Genomic DNA, 15,625 nt, shown 5'->3' on the forward strand with positions numbered 1-15,625 from the left:
CACCCCGGCACCTCATGCTGCGCTTCGGTACAGCAGACTGATTCCGAAGAGCGCTCAAGTCGAGCTGCCCCATAAGTGCGACGAGGACGAAGCTATACGGAAGGCATAGGAGAGCGCTCTTCGGAATCAGTCGGCAGTGACTTCGAGATCACGACACGGGGTTGAGGAGAGCTGCAGGTCTTCGCCGACACGCTACGTTCGTGGGTGGACCACACTTATCACGGTGCAGCGGTGCGGTGCAGCGGCCTGTGGCGTGAGGCGTGGGGCGTGGGCGCGGTTCATCGCCATCGGGATCGGGATAGCCGAATGCTGAGGAGCAGCAAAGTCACCGTGGCGCGTGGCACGCTCCCCCCGCGGGGCCGCGCGGTGATTCCCGGCCTGGCTGCAGACTGGATTCCGAAGAGACCTCGAGGGGCGCTGCTCTATGAGTGCGACAAGGACAGTATACAGTATACGGAAGGTATAGGAGAGGGTTCTTCGGAATTAGTCGGTAGGTTGGCCTGGCGTGAAGCGTTCAGTAGTTGAGCGCACTTCTCACACCTGACCCGGAGAGACGCGCGGCCAGGTTCGTCTCCTCCTCCGCATCGCGTGGACCCACCCCTCGAACGCCTGCGGGTCTGGAGGAAGGGTCAGGGTCCTTCAGCACATCCCCCCCCCCCTTTTCTCCCAGGGCTCTCGCCAAGGTTGTATCGAATGTCACCGACGAGGCGAGGGAGAGTCGCAATCCCGATTCACAGGGAGATTCACCACACCGCACTGCTGTACTTACGCAGCCACCTCTCCCCCCTCCTCCCCCCCCCCAAAAAAAGAAAAATAAACAAATTATAATCTCTAGTCACCTGCTCATTCTAACCCTTGCCCTTACCCAGCCCCTTTCGCTTTGAAGACAGAAATAACAAAGATCCTCGGGCCATCTCATGTCATGTGTTGATTGAGGAGAGCCTGACGAGGAAAACAAGAGACCACGCCACCCGAATATATTTTGGGGCAGCTTTCTGTTTGAGAGACAGAGGGGGGCGGGGGGAGGATGGGTAAGGGGGACCAATAAGGGAGTAAAGAGTGGAATCTGATAGATATTGCCTCGCAGACCGCCGAGGGTCCGTGTGTTTTGGTGTGTGTTACATGTCTGCGTGTTTTTATTATACATGCACGATGGTGTGTGGTCATACACGATTGTGTGTGATACGCCGTTGCTCTCCTCTGCTTGTCTCTAATCGGAGTGGCGCCCAAGGACATCGCCCCATGTGCGAGTCACGTGGTGAAGGGCATGGGATTGGGAGAAGCACGGGAAACTTGTTATGTCGCACATTATTGTGAATGTGAATTCGGCCGAGAAGAGGGAGAGGAAGGGGCAGGGCAGGGAGGGATCCCTGTTGACAGCATCTTCTCCCACCCTTCACCACCGAATCACTCCATCGGCACCCCCTCCCCCTCCCCTCCCTCTCCCTTCTTTCTCCCTTTTCAACCAGCTATCGCCAAACATGATGTAGCCCATCTTGTTCACTGATACTCACTCGAACGCAAACCGCGCCAAACCCGCGGGGTTTATTGTTTTTGAACCCAAATTAAATCTAGCTGGGTTCTTGCTGTAGTGTATTTCGACCAAAGGGGGCAGAAGAATAGCGGGTAGAACATAAAGGTTCCCGATTTGCCGAGCGCTTACCCCCATTACTGGCGTGACGTAGAGGCGGGAAGTTCTCGACCAATCGGTAACGTTTATGATCTACCCGCTCTTCTACTTCCTCCATTAGTCGAAATACACTATTGAGCACTGCAATACTGCAAGCATGCTCAGGTGGAGTTTAAAGCCAACAGTACGGCACAGCCAAAATAAAATCTTCCATGAACTGGCTAAATATTGCTTGGAATCTTTTGAATATTGTGGGCGTGGTTACTATGAGCACGAGGGTCGGTGGCTGGGGTCCCGGGGTTCCTCTCTCCCATCCTCATCGACCAGATGATGGTGATAACCACCGCCTCACGCCATCCGCCCTTATCACAGCGTTTTCCTCAACACAATTACGAAATTCGCAGACTCGTCGGACTGGCGAGCACACAGCCACGCCCCGTGTGTCGGGTAGGCCAGGCACCAGAACACGGGCCGTGCACACGGTGGAAAACTCACCAATAAAAATTCGATTGGGAACACAATTTTTCGTAATTTATTAAAAATCAATAATTATTATACACAAAGATAATACAATTAGCTCTCTCTTATACTCTCACATCTCTTTCTTTACAATTGTAGCTTGCAAAAGTAACACAGCCACAGCGGAGAGGGAACAGCAGCTGGGGTTGGATCCACACAATATCTTTACAAAAATATCTTTAAAGTCACTTTACAATAATGTGGGCATATCACTAAACTCTCATTTATACACAATAAGTCCACCCATTATCTAGTCCTGCTTGTTCTGGTGTCTTTAACAACAAAACATAGCATCATTCCATAAAATTTCTTCAAGTTCCCACAAGAAACAAAACAATATTTCCTTGTAAAAATCCAACCACCTACCATCTCGGACGTAAAAAAAAGTGAAATAAAACTGTACATAATTTACATTGACATGCTTTGGTTTATAACAATGCTACACATGGTTTATCTGCGCAAACAATGTGAAAGGTTTCACCTCCTTCATGACCCATCACAGCAAATGCACATCACAAGTCACTCGAATCAGTTCCTCACACAGCATACTGTCTTTCATCCAATAACAAGTAATCCAGTCTCTCATTCATTTCACACTCATACTGACTTTCATGTAACCACAAATAAAGATATCTCTTGGTGCTACTAAAACACCTCTGCACAATCACACACACAGACACACAATCAGTCTCACATATACATTCACTCACTCTATGTTTCAATGAACACAACAAGACCCATTCACTCTCCACCACACACTAAATGCTGCAAAAGCATTATCCCCTCACTATTTACTGTACTTAAAAAACAAGTTGGGGGCATTATCCCACAATTTCCATGTACGTATGTTGAAAAAATAATTAAACAAAACAAATGTGTCTATGTAACACAATGATAACACGTTAGTTTTGTACTTCATCATCACATATGAACAGCAATGGAGCAGGGAGAACATCCAGTAACAAACGGCGGGCGGCGCCTGTCCGACTAGCGGGTGCAAGACGCTAACTCAAAGTTGCGCCTAACACCACCCAGACCCGCAACAAAAGAAGGATTGGAAGACTACAAAAGCTACATGTAAGACAGAGTAACAAAGGAGAAACCAAATATTTAAAAGAGAAACAATAAAATTTAACTTCTCCAACAACATATACTTTAATTAAACATAAATAGGTGCAATACTTTGCGAGAAATGCAGTTAAGTTTAACACAGGGCTGCAATCTCAACGGAATGGACCTGCATGACAATAAAATGAGGGAAGCTATGTTAAATTTGTTTTACTTATTACAACAGACAATCTAACAAGATGAAAACCACACAGCTGTCCCTCATCTTATATCACACAGACTGGAAAACCAAAGGTTCAGCCAGTTACCCAGTATAACAAAATTATTTAAACAGTTTCAACAAATTTTGCTTTCTGTACATAAAAATATATCCGTATATATATTTAAATATATATGTAAGTAAAATGTATATATCTCAAATTTCTGCAAATATTGGACTAATAAAATGACTGTGCTTAAAATTCCAGAATGTTGTCAATTTAGAATTGTAAAAATAGTATTTTTGAAATAACAATTATTAAAATTTAGTTCCTTGATCCAAAGGCGCTGAACTACAGAAAATACACAAGAATAAGAAGCTATAGTGCTATTTATCAGTCAAAATAATTGCTTTTACAAAAACTACAATGGTTTGAGGTTGAAATGGAACTGTTTGGCAGCATTTCTCCCACATGGGCCACAGACTGCACACACCCATATGTAGCAAAATAGAATATTCCCTCTATTTGTATATGAAAAAAAAATCACAAAATTTAGATTTTATCTCTCCTTTTTACTTCTTCAGCCCTGAGTAATTTCTAATAGAATCTCTTTCATCCCTAATAGAATTTCATACATACAAAAGTTATATACCTCTCATTTTGAAACATGGCAATATAAGTGAAATTCAGCAACTATTTTGAGCACAACAAACAGAGTGGTGCAGTCAGTGTAACCCAGTTCGGCCCGGCTAATTGACACGTCCGCATGCTTGCCTGCCCCTGGGCTTGGGCAGGGCGAGGGGGTGGAAACTACACAACAATATCAGCCTTAGCTCCGGTCCGCTCCCTCCACCTTCAATACTCACTAGCCACTCGACTGGTCCCCAAGGCTGCCTGGCCTGCGCTCCTTCAGGTAATGTATAAATACTTAAATATATCTTTTAATTAGCGATTTTAAAAAATAGGTTTGTTCACATAATTTCACCTCAATGCTTGGATGTAGTAAAGATAAAAAAATAATAAAAAAAAGTGTAGCATTAAAAGTCATTTAAGAAGTTGATTTCACATTCACAGAGCATATCACAAGTGGTATGAACGCCTCTGACCAACCTGCTACAGCCAAACTCTGCTGAAGTAGCTCCTCCAGAGGCGCGCGTACCATTCTCTCCGCATCACTACGCACAACAAATGCCCAAGCCAACACGACAATGCTGACTTGTGGCGTCAACATGTCTTGAGTATCTTGTCATTCTCTTTTGGTATACAAATATTAAAAACAATCATATTATGCAAATTTAATTTTTACATAGATTATGCTTATGTTACTTTTAAAAAACGTCATAAATTTTAGAAATAAAAACAAGTAACTTCTTAATCAATGCACTTTCAAGTTAACAATAATATAATGTTCCAGCAGCTAAACAGTTTGAGCAACAGAGGAACTGAATTCTTCTTAGCCACTCAACACAACCCTGCAATAACAGTGTGGAATGCTGAAGAGGGCATCATTTGGACAGTTTAGAGAACAAATAAGCCCTAGTCCAACAGTCCCTTTGCTTCATTAGGGGTGATCAGACAGCAATTTCTGTAATAACGATGACGTCTGCTCCCCTCCAGCTCTTGATGGATCTTCCATGGTATTCTGAAAATACAACAATAAGATAAGAAAGTAAGAAATGTAATGGCAAAAGATTTTTTTTTTAACACATAATGGTTCATTTAGTACATACCCTAGAAAGGCTAGGCTGAGGTGAAACAGCTCCCATATCAGAGCCCATATTAACCCAAGCCTTTGATCCATCGGCATTTCCACCTGCATTCCCAAAAGTTAGTTAGTGGTTAACCTCATTAATTAATACTGATGAAGAGACACCACAATATATATGCGGTGAAATAACCAGCACTGACTAGAAAAATCCATACCTGAGGGTGGCATATCAAAATTAATGCCAAGGGAAGAGAGATCAGGTTGCTGCTGTTGTTGCTGCATAGCCATTCCCATATGTTGTTGGGGGTTTCTTGGGCTTCCTTGCTGCTGCATTCGAGCACCAACAGTGGCACGAAGCTCCTGTTTTACGTATTCTGATGCCATACTGTTATTTCCCGCACCTGTTGCCATAAAAATTTCAGTAAGCACACTTTTCAGACAAAACAATAATAAAAAAGAGGGACTCTTTCCTAAGAATAGGGGACGGGGGGAGATAGTTATTGCTAACAATGGTGCTTAAAACTAAATAACTTGAAATATTAAAATTGGAATGTGAAAATTTGAAATATTGTGAGATAAATCAAACTAATTTGAGCCTGAAATACGTGAACATGACTGCTAGGAGAGTTTTCTGATGAACATGTGCAGAATTCCGTGCTAATGACGTACATATATACATAACATAAAGCTAAACACAAACATTCAAAAGAAACTACACTACAATTACAGTCAGGTCAATTCAATGAAAATTGAATTCAGGGATTGCAAAAAGCATGTCCATTCCTTCAGATATGAATGGGACACAGAAAGCAGGAGTTTCCAGCACCATCATTCAGCAGACATCTGCAGTATTCCTGTATAAGTCCCCAGTAAACATAGATAACATGCAACTTTTCTACAAAAACAGGATTTGGCCAAGATGATGCAAGAAATTCTCACATTAAATGGACTATGAAAGGAACATCAAAACATGAAATAGGATAAGAAAAAAAGGGGGAGAAGTTAAAACTGTAATTGCAGCAAGGAACAAGTCCCTGAAAGCACCAACAGGACAACATAAATTACTGCAGGTTAACACTTCTGGCCCAGCTTTGAAAATTAGCACAACAAGCTGTGAAGAAGCTGGAGAAGCTGTGCCACATACAGTAAAACCTCAATAAACTGTGCCAATGCTTCTTTGGCTCCAAATGGAGAAAAGTCATGATAAGCCGCACAGGTCAATCGAGGTTCTACCATACACAACTTAAATGTCTTATAATCATCAAATTCCTTGGTAGTCAGTCTTCATTTGGCAACAGGGCCTGTGCTGTACAGGTCATGTCTTGTCAAGTCAAGGGTATCTTTAAGGTACAAGCGGTGCTTCCTTTTCAGCCCAAAAAAGCTGAATGCTTTCTAAGACACACAGGTGAAAAAGTTCCATCCAAAAATGTGGGGTTGGCATGACATGATTGATTGATATGCAATATTAAAGCAAATTTACAATTTTAAAAAAATAAGAATAAAAAATAAGTCATTTTGTTTTCACACCAACCCCAGTGCAAAGTAGATTTAAAACAACCTGCAAGCAAAATACTAAGAACTTAGTTAAATGAGAGATGCTCTTTAGACTGCACTGATTCTATGTGCCAAATTATCAAAAGAAGAATTAAAATTCACTAGGCAACCAACTTAAAACTTTCTGGAGAATAAAATCCAACAGTTTATTTTTCTTAGAAGAAGGAAGAAAAACAGGTATTTGAACCCACTACAACAGCAATATGTCCCTCTGCACTAACAAAATGGGTAGCATTGGCAGCCCTTTTGATGAGTTATGAGGTCAGCTACATTTTCCATCAATCAAATAAGAAGAAAACAGACAATTACAGGGTCCCGCTTGCAGTAGCATCCAGTTTGCACACACTTTCGGTCCTTTTACAATATTGCAACAAGCACTGAAAGTATGGCTATAAGGTCGTGCAGTTTCCTAGCCCACAAAGTGCACCAACATATAACAAAAAGGGGAGGAAATGGGCTCTGTCTCGCCACAACATGAACTACCCCAACATAAACACTACATGCACAGGTTTTATTTTCCACGTAGTCAGAATAATTTTCCAAGCCAGGTAACACACAGCCCTTTCAAAACAGTAACTGGATTTCATGCTAGAGGAATGTTTTAACCCTGAAATACAATGTGGGAGGGAATGGACTGGAATGACAAGAGACCCTGCAGGCAACATGCATGAACTGTGGCGAGACAGGCCAGGGCGGGCAGGCGAGCGGGCGAGCGGACCAGCAACAGAGTGCAGGGACTGGAACATAACAACACAGGACACACTACCAAGTGCTGCTTCATCCCTCCTACAAAAAAAAAGGTTTTGGAGGGGCGGAAGGGAAGAGGGGTTTACACAGATAAACAAACATGCTGAACATCAACCATAGGATTAAGAGAGAAGGAACCAATGTGGTGGCCAGAAGCCTGCGACACGACTGAAAGCGACTCCTACTACTTCGTTAATAAATGTCACTTGGTTTGAAAGAACATATTAATTGGTATGCAGAAAAACAAAAAGCAGCTGGCTGCGTTCAAAAATGAGTAAAAGTTTTTTTTAAAAAAATAGGCCTACATCAGTGTCGATGCGTTCAAGTCACTTGTCGTGTTAGACACTATGTACATTGCTAGCTACATGTATTGTGTAATGTCACATTGGTCGCGTTGTGTCGTGTCGCGAGCGGGTGCGGGACAAGCACATACAACACATAAAGCGACACGAGACGTGCAGGCTGGGCCAGGCCAAGGCCAGGCTGAGCGTCAGGGCTGAGCCAGTGCTGAGCAGCGTGGCTGAGCCAGGCTGCAGCTGAGCGGGCGAGGAAAGGCAGGGAGGGGTTCCAAGGGTAGCCAAGGGTTTGGGAAAAGGTTGTCAGGGTGATGGGCCGACTTACCGCCGGTTGGCTGCGCGGCGGGACCGGGACCTGGTCGGCCCCGGTCGCTGGACCCATACATTAAACTTGAATGATCATACGATAAGAACTGCGAGTCGGGGGTGGTTGAGGGATGCGGAGGTGGTAGGGTGGGGTACATCATGGAGTGAGGGACATGGTGCTGGAAGGGATGTTGAGATGGGTGGGAGGTATGAGACGGGTGGGCGGGGTGTGCAGGGTGGGAGGGATGAGGAGGGTGGTTGGGGTGTTGGTGGTGGTGGGGATGGTGGGTTTGGGGCACGTGACTGTGGTCGGGAGGGTGATCCTTCAGCCCGTAAAGCCATTGCGGACCTGCTGGACCTGCAACAATCATAATCAAAAAGGGCCAACGGCCAGTGTCAGTCACTGGCAGGGCAGCACGCAATCCAAAGTGCTGGTATCCAGTTGCTGAGGCGAGGCGAGGCGACAGCTGAAATGAGCCAGATTGAAAGCAGGGAATTAAACTAATCCGCTGATGAAGCCTTGTCAGTTCAGCAGGCACCAATGACTTGACCGGACCGCCGGCTGCTTAGCAACATCAAAGAGAGACACTTGACTACGAACGTCTTGCATTAGTAAAATTACAAGAACCAAGTTAAGATCTGAAAAAAAAAATTGCTTATTAAGACTGTTAATTTGATGTATGTAATATTTGGTCTCCAAAACGACTGAAGAAGAAGTTAAGTTAGAATTGGCATCATTATTTTGAAAGTCACTTAACAGCTTACAAGGGATTTATTAATGCATAGCTTTAGCTGATTGCTGCGGTCACTGTATAAATTTTGATGTACGTACGTCCAGGGATATGACAGCAAAGCAGGTTACTCACCAGGAAGTTGAGAGTTGGCATTGGGTGCACTCATTGTGCGTGGCAACCTCATAGTTTGGTAGTATGGGTTTGCATTTGGTGACGATGGAGGCTGAAAGCCATCTGGTGGGAATGGTGACTGTCTCGTTGAGCCAGGCGTTCCAGGACTAGGCATAGATCGTAAGCCCATTTGGGCTTGTTGTTGTTGCTGCTGCTGCTGCTGCTGCTGTTGGGCTTGTTGTTGCTGTTGTTGCTGTTGCACTTGTTGTGCTTGCTGTTGTTGCTGAGCCGTTCTTGCTTGGCCCACAAACATTCGCCCTGGTGCACCATATCCAGCCTGCTAAAAATTAATAATGTTTAGGGAATAAAAGACAACAACAAAGAAACATTTGAAGTACAAGGTATCTATAACAAATGAAGTCATTAGATGACATACCTGTTGAGGCATGGCATAGCCAGGTTGCTGGACTTGTGAGATGCGAGGTGACAATTGTGACGGTTGAAATGATGGTAGGCTGTTGGCTGGCAAAGGAGATAACCTTGCCTGAGCAGCCTGTACATTACCCTGTACACCTTGCATTCCCTTAACACCAACCCCCTGGCCTTGCAGGCCACCTGGACCTTGCCCGCCGTTACCAAAACTATTGAAAGAGTGGAAGAGTTGACAGTTGAGAATAGGAAATACATTACATTTTTTTTAAAGTGTAGACAAAAGATTGAATACTGACCCGACAGGTGAAAATCCTGGCTGCTGCTGGCCATGGGGTGAATATGGTTGACCTAACCGCTGGGCAGCATTTTGCTGCATGGCGGCATTTTGTTGCATAGCAGCATTTTGCTGCATCGCTGCATTCTGCTGCATTGCATTCTGCTGCATTGCTGCATTCTGCTGCATTGCGGCATTTTGCTGCATTTGGTTATTATAACTAGGCGATAGTTGGGACTCAGGAATACTGGCTGACCTCTGCAAATAGAAAGAGATATTTAGTGTAGTGACATTAAAAATAACTGGTTGAAGTATTCTAGTTTTCTTCTCAGTATAATATAATAAAAAACATATATAAAAAAATTAAAATATGAATGGATGAACACATAATTTAAGGTATGCATAATCAAAACTGACGATCTTACCTGCAATGAGACATTTGGTGCCCCAGCATCATTGAGCAAACTACTAATATTCTGCATGCCAGGTTGTAACTGATCAGCAGAGGCACTGGGTGGAATTAAAAGCTGCTGCTGTTGCTGCTGTTGCAGTAACCTATTGCGATCTTGTTGAGCCTGTTTCTGTTGCTGTTGTTGAAGAAGTTTAGTTCTCTGCATCATATTCTGGTAAAAAATCACACAATATTGAATGAGAGTTAAGGGATTAATTCAATAAATAAAAAAATAAAAAAAGTTAGGGTATACCAAGTGTTTTGATTATTACCTGTTGGTTAGCTAAAGCATTTCCTGACATTGGATATTGGGGAGCAGCAGGTCGCACATTCATAGCAGCCTGCTGCTGTTGCTGTTGCTGCTGCTGTTGTTGAGCCAAGGAAAACCTTGGCCTGTTTGTGGTATAAATAGGAGGGGGGACTGGAAATCCACCTTGCTGAGTCTAATAAAAAGAAAAGAAAAAAGTTTTAGTTTAACTTTGTTATTTTTCTTCAATGGCAGTTCTCATCATAGACAGTATAATAAAAGGCTCATGATAATGCAAGGGCAATAAAACCAGTGAACTTACAGAAACTGGATTATAGGTTGGTGGTGTAACGGGACCTAATGTGGGAGAAGATGGGCTCTTTACAGCTGATTCACACTGCATGAGACTTTTTTGAATGGCGCTGATTGCCATTTTCTCTCTCTCCCCTGCAATAGGATTGGATCCACTTTGAGGTTGAGAGACCAGTAAGTCATCCAAGACGCTGACTACTGATGTTGATTCTGATCACAACAGACAAATCACAAAATTAGTTGCAAAAAATGGCCAATTCTTTTAAGAGAAAATTGTACAGTATACACACCAGAATCAGGGACTATATCTATCACAGAGTCAAGAAGGTCTGAAAGGTAGGGATCAGATGTTTGACTATCCCACAAATTTGAATTGTCAGGTCCACCATTTCCTCCACCTGGGCCACTGCCCGGGCCAGGACCTCCCACACCAGGCCACTGCTGTTGCTGCTGCTGATGTTGCTGTTGTTGTTGCTGCTGCTGTTGGTGTTGCTGGAAATAAAAGTCACATTGTAGTTACTACGTAATTGCATCAGTACTAAGTATTCCAAACTCAAAGAAGTGATGAAATATTTCATAGGTAAAATCATCAAGTGAGCGTTCTTACTTGAGCTTGCATTTGAGCTTTCTGCATTTGCTGCTGGTGCAGTTGTTGGTCTTGGTGGTTCATCATCATGTTGTGCCTGGCCTGCGCCTGCGCTTGTCTGGCACGTGCGTCCTGACCCTGGGCCAGGCGCGATTGGTTGGTATTTACTGTAGATGAGGACGGAGATTGAAGAGATCCACCAGACCAAACTTGAAACAAAGGTAACAATTAGGTTGTGAAGTTCCGTAGAGTTAAAATAAAAGGCATTCAATCAGAAACATAACAAGTAAGTTGAGAGATGGCACTCACCATTTGATGCTTGCTTATTGTGTCGATCAGCGACTCTAGGGAGCTTATCCTGAGGAGTGGCAGATATGATGGAGGCCGGCACTGGGGGGATAACTGCTGGTTGCGAAGGCTGCTTTGCAAGCAAACTAGCCAGCATTTTGTTCTTTTCCCAAAGCCTTCCTGGGTTGTTGGCTGAAGCACCGGGCCCACCTCCTGGTGCAGGTGGCCCACCTGATGAACTGACATGTTCCAGACCACCCGGTCCACCCCCTGGTCTGTGGCCCCTAGGCCCCTGGCCGTGAAAGTCGTTGTCTGACTCATCACTAGGCCTCTTGCGATTGAAGAGAGAGGCTGGTCCACCCGTAGGGCCGGATGAGCCCTGTGATGGCGACGAAAGTGACAGTCCTAAACTACTAAGGAGTTTATTATCTTGGCTTCCTCCTTCAGAATCGTTTTTCTGAATCAATAACTAAAATTTAAAGAAGAGAAAAGTATTTTAGAAAAATACAACACATGCTTCCATGAAATAAGACACTGTAAGGATCACTTTACCTCAAGCAGCATGTGGTTCTTGTTTGTTTTGGGTTGTTCTGGAATAGGTGCAGCTGGGCTCATTCGAGTTCTATCATCCTCTTGCTTTAATAAGCCTATTAGAATAGGATCTTTCCTTCTAGTATCTTCATCACAACCACTATCACCATCTTCACCACTAGCTTGCTTTGTTATTAGACGATTTCTTAAAATTTCTGATTCACCACCCGCACTTCCACTGTCTACCAAACCATCTTTTGAGTCTTTACTTTCATCCTGAGTACAACCATAATCATAAGTACTACCAAATGGACTGGGTGCAGCAGTTGTGCTGGGAGGACGTGAAGTCTGTGGAGTGTTCGTTGACCCGTCTCCATCCAGATTCCATCCGGTAGAACTTGGAAATAGTTCATTCCATTCATGAGAATTATAATTTACAGGTGATGAATTCGTAAGTGAGTCTCCAGTTGATGCTGGGGTATATGAAGCACTTGCATGTGATACTTGTCCGTTAACAGGTGTTGAGAACAAAAGAGGACCACCAACACTAGCAGGACTTCCACTAGAGCTTTGCCCACTTGATGGTAGAGCTGGAAGTGGTGAAGCTCCTTCCATTGCAGAGTTATTCCTGTGATCTGTATCATCACTGTAAAGAAAACAGTATAGTCCATGAAAATGAGAACAGTAAACAAAATTGCATGCGCTTCAAGAATAAAACTGTGATACTTACCCTAAGATAGTGTGAGTAGAATTTATAAAATCCGACAAGACAGGGCGCACCTGTGACTCATTTTGTACCTCTCCCTTCCACATTTTAGATTCTATCTGTACTAGGATGTATTTATTTTCCTGTACTTTAAAGCGATATTGCATCCTTGTGGGTGTTTCCTTACATTCTTTTAAATGACCCTGTAATCTGGAATAATCATCAGGGTGACATATTTCTTGTATTTTCTTTCCTTTAAAATCATTCTGAAATCAGAAATAAAACAAGTTAAGGAATGTAGATAAACAGTAAGCAATAATAGTAATTAAAAGCTCAGATAATCTGCTAACCTTATTAATGTTATATTTTTGAGGGGGATTCAGAGTAGCTGTGCAAAACTCAAGAACTTTGCCATCTTTAAATCTAATTGTAAAAACATCACCAGATGGAAGAGAGAAGATAGGTTTTTCCACTTGAGGAGTTACTCTTCGAGCTACACACAAGAGACTACCTGAATCCCGGAGTGTATCAGACATAATAAGCATATTAACGTATTGTTCAGCACGCTGTTGCTTTTCTTCCATAGACACATCTTGGTCAGAAGGTGGCTTCACCAGGAGGCGTAAGGGCACAGCTTTACGGGGTTGTTGTCCCTGTATTTGCTGCGGCTCCCCATTCCAGGGAAATAACTTCTCAGAAAACCGATTATGGTCACCTGGGTGCACAAAGTTGTAAATGCTTTGACCCACTAAATCACTTTTGGTGTATTTGATGAAATTTTCTACAGTGTCCGTGCTAAATTCAACTTCTCCCTCACTGTTAACGACAAACGCAAAGCTATCAGCATTTTCTAGCATAAGTCCGGTAAAGACATCTTTCCCCTTAAAACTGGGTTTTGAGGAGGACACTTCTCCCTGCTGAACAGCATTAGCATCTTTACTAATGTTTTGGAGTTGGGTGACAGCTGCTTGAAGGATTGCACATCTGTCAGGCTTTACAGCCATAGAGTGACTATCCGTAAAGCGTGAATTTATGAGTTCAGCGAGGTCTTCGATGTGCAAGCCCTCCAACTCCCGTCTTCTTTTTTCATTGACACACTTATTACTGTAACAAACAAAGAAAAGACAACAATTAGATTTGATGACTGGAACATCACTGTTAATCAACAAAGACCAATAAATAAAAACACTGCCAATCACTTGAAAGTATACAGTATTCAACATTTTATGTAAATCAAAATTAGCACCAAATTTTTTTTTACACACAGCTAATGATCTGAACGACTCACCCCCCCCCCAAAAAAAAAAGGAAAACTATCCGCAATTTCTCAGGCCAAGTCATTTGCAAGGGCCAGACACGGCGTGCAACATTGAACAGCTCTCGGGTACCTAGCAGATTACAGGGGGTTAGGGGGAAGGGAGGGGGGACAACCCACTCGAGGGGAGGGAGGGGTACCGTATGCACATCGAACGCATGTAAACAAACAGGCGAGGAGCGGCCCGGCGGCGGCGGCACGTGGGTCGGGCTGTGAAGGAGTTATCCCATCCCAGCCAAGCGCGGGGCGCGGTGCGGCAGAGGCGGGCCGGCGGCGCTAGCCTTGACGCAGGTCGTCGGCCGCCGATGGCCGCCTCTGCCTGCCGCACCGCGCCGCGCCGCCGCAGTGCCGCGCTGCGCCGCGTCGCACCGCGCCGCGCCAGGGCTGAGCAGCTTCTCTTTCTGCGCGGCGCAAACGCCCGGCTATGGGCTGAGCAAAGTAAAGTAAAGCAAAGCAAAAGCTCATAGCCGGGCAGAGGAAGAGAGGGCCCCGGCGGGACGAAACGCGACGCGGTGCGGCTGCAGGGCGACGACGCGACGCGCGCGTCAACGTCACACGCGTCTTGCCGCACCGCGCCCCGCGAGCGAGAGAGAGAGGGCTGCGCGGGGCTGCGCGGCCGCCAAGTACGAAGGAGAGGAGGAGGAGAGGGGGGCGCTGGCCGGGCCGCGGAGTGACGCAGCGCGCAGCACAACACCAAGTGCCGGGCCGGGGCCCCGCTGGGGCTGGGCTGGGCTTGGGCCCGCCGGGGCGAACGGACATGGATGGGGCCCCCCGGCACCAGGCCGCGCGGCCGCGCTGCCCACCACCACCACCGGTTCAGCGCACGGGCTTACTTCAGCCTGCAGCTGTGCTGCTGCTGCCGCAGCCGTGGGGCCGCCCCAGCCGCTACATGACTGGATTCGACAGACTATACCGCAACTTTTAGGGGAGGGGGAGGGGGTGTACTTTCTTTCCGCCGGCCCCATAATCAAGATCTTCACGGCGTAATACGAAGAAATGCGCAACGCCAGGAAAATTGTACCCGCAAAGCATAGACTCATTGGCATGTCTCGACTTGGAATAAAGTGCCGTGAGAAAAGTACCCCACCCTGATACCATGAACACTTCTCACACCCCTCAGGTGCGTGCAGCGCTTTCGAGCAGTTTGCTGCCGCCACAAACTAACCCCCCCCCCCCACCAACCCCGTTGTGTATACTTACATAGACTGCGACTGAGATTTGTTGTTCTCTTTTTTCCGTTTCCGGTTGCCGCTGCCACCAGTGACAGCGTTCATTTTAACGTCTCCCCACTCCTGCAGCTCGCACGGGCCGCGCCTGCAACAAGGAAGAGAGGACAAAAAAATAAGTTACTCGCCATTCAAACTTAAAAACAAACAAAAAATCCTAAAAATTCTAGACGCTGAAAATTTGCACATTTCAGACTACAGTAATCGAGCCAGTATGGAGTTCGTTTAGGTGGGCCGGCGGTTCTGGGCGTGGTGGTTTAGTCACACCGCATGGCACGCGTGCGTAGCGGGCTTGCCTACCGTCGTTCACCACGGCTGCGCGAGCGCGCGCCTATGTGCCAGAGACACCATATGCAGCATCACGACGATAAGAGAGCCCCAACC

At 45.2% G+C, this 15,625-nt stretch overlaps 1 protein-coding gene across 6 annotated transcripts in view; it reads right to left on the reverse strand.

The window, feature by feature from the left end:
• Positions 1 to 2,144: 2,144 nt before the first annotated feature.
• LOC113210969 (nuclear receptor coactivator 2) overlaps positions 2,145 to 15,625 on the reverse strand; it is a 112,256-nt gene continuing 98,775 nt past the window's right edge. For 4 of the 6 annotated variants that reach the window (XM_026429185.2, XM_026429183.2, XM_026429184.2 and 1 more), the window contains 17 exons: positions 15,216 to 15,329; positions 13,051 to 13,804; positions 12,725 to 12,966; positions 12,016 to 12,640; positions 11,485 to 11,932; positions 11,197 to 11,384; positions 10,880 to 11,081; positions 10,600 to 10,799; positions 10,303 to 10,473; positions 10,005 to 10,202; positions 9,602 to 9,837; positions 9,310 to 9,514; positions 8,895 to 9,213; positions 8,048 to 8,386; positions 5,341 to 5,526; positions 5,148 to 5,230; positions 2,145 to 5,059 (listed from right to left, as the gene is read on the reverse strand). In XM_026429185.2, the coding sequence (XP_026284970.1) occupies positions 4,979 to 5,059; positions 5,148 to 5,230; positions 5,341 to 5,526; positions 8,048 to 8,386; positions 8,895 to 9,213; positions 9,310 to 9,514; positions 9,602 to 9,837; positions 10,005 to 10,202; positions 10,303 to 10,473; positions 10,600 to 10,799; positions 10,880 to 11,081; positions 11,197 to 11,384; positions 11,485 to 11,932; positions 12,016 to 12,640; positions 12,725 to 12,966; positions 13,051 to 13,804; positions 15,216 to 15,289 (4,551 nt within the window). In that variant the 5' untranslated portion in view covers positions 15,290 to 15,329 and the 3' untranslated portion in view covers positions 2,145 to 4,978. The remainder of the gene's footprint in view (positions 5,060 to 5,147; positions 5,231 to 5,340; positions 5,527 to 8,047; positions 8,387 to 8,894; positions 9,214 to 9,309; positions 9,515 to 9,601; positions 9,838 to 10,004; positions 10,203 to 10,302; positions 10,474 to 10,599; positions 10,800 to 10,879; positions 11,082 to 11,196; positions 11,385 to 11,484; positions 11,933 to 12,015; positions 12,641 to 12,724; positions 12,967 to 13,050; positions 13,805 to 15,215; positions 15,330 to 15,625) is intronic. The other 2 variants (XM_026429182.2, XM_026429186.2) reach the window with 2 other exon arrangements.

The sequence above is a fragment of the Frankliniella occidentalis genome, unplaced genomic scaffold (assembly GCF_000697945.3).
Source record: "Frankliniella occidentalis isolate FOCC.00 unplaced genomic scaffold, Focc_3.1 Scaffold53, whole genome shotgun sequence".
Classification (NCBI taxonomy): Eukaryota; Metazoa; Arthropoda; class Insecta; order Thysanoptera; family Thripidae; genus Frankliniella; species Frankliniella occidentalis.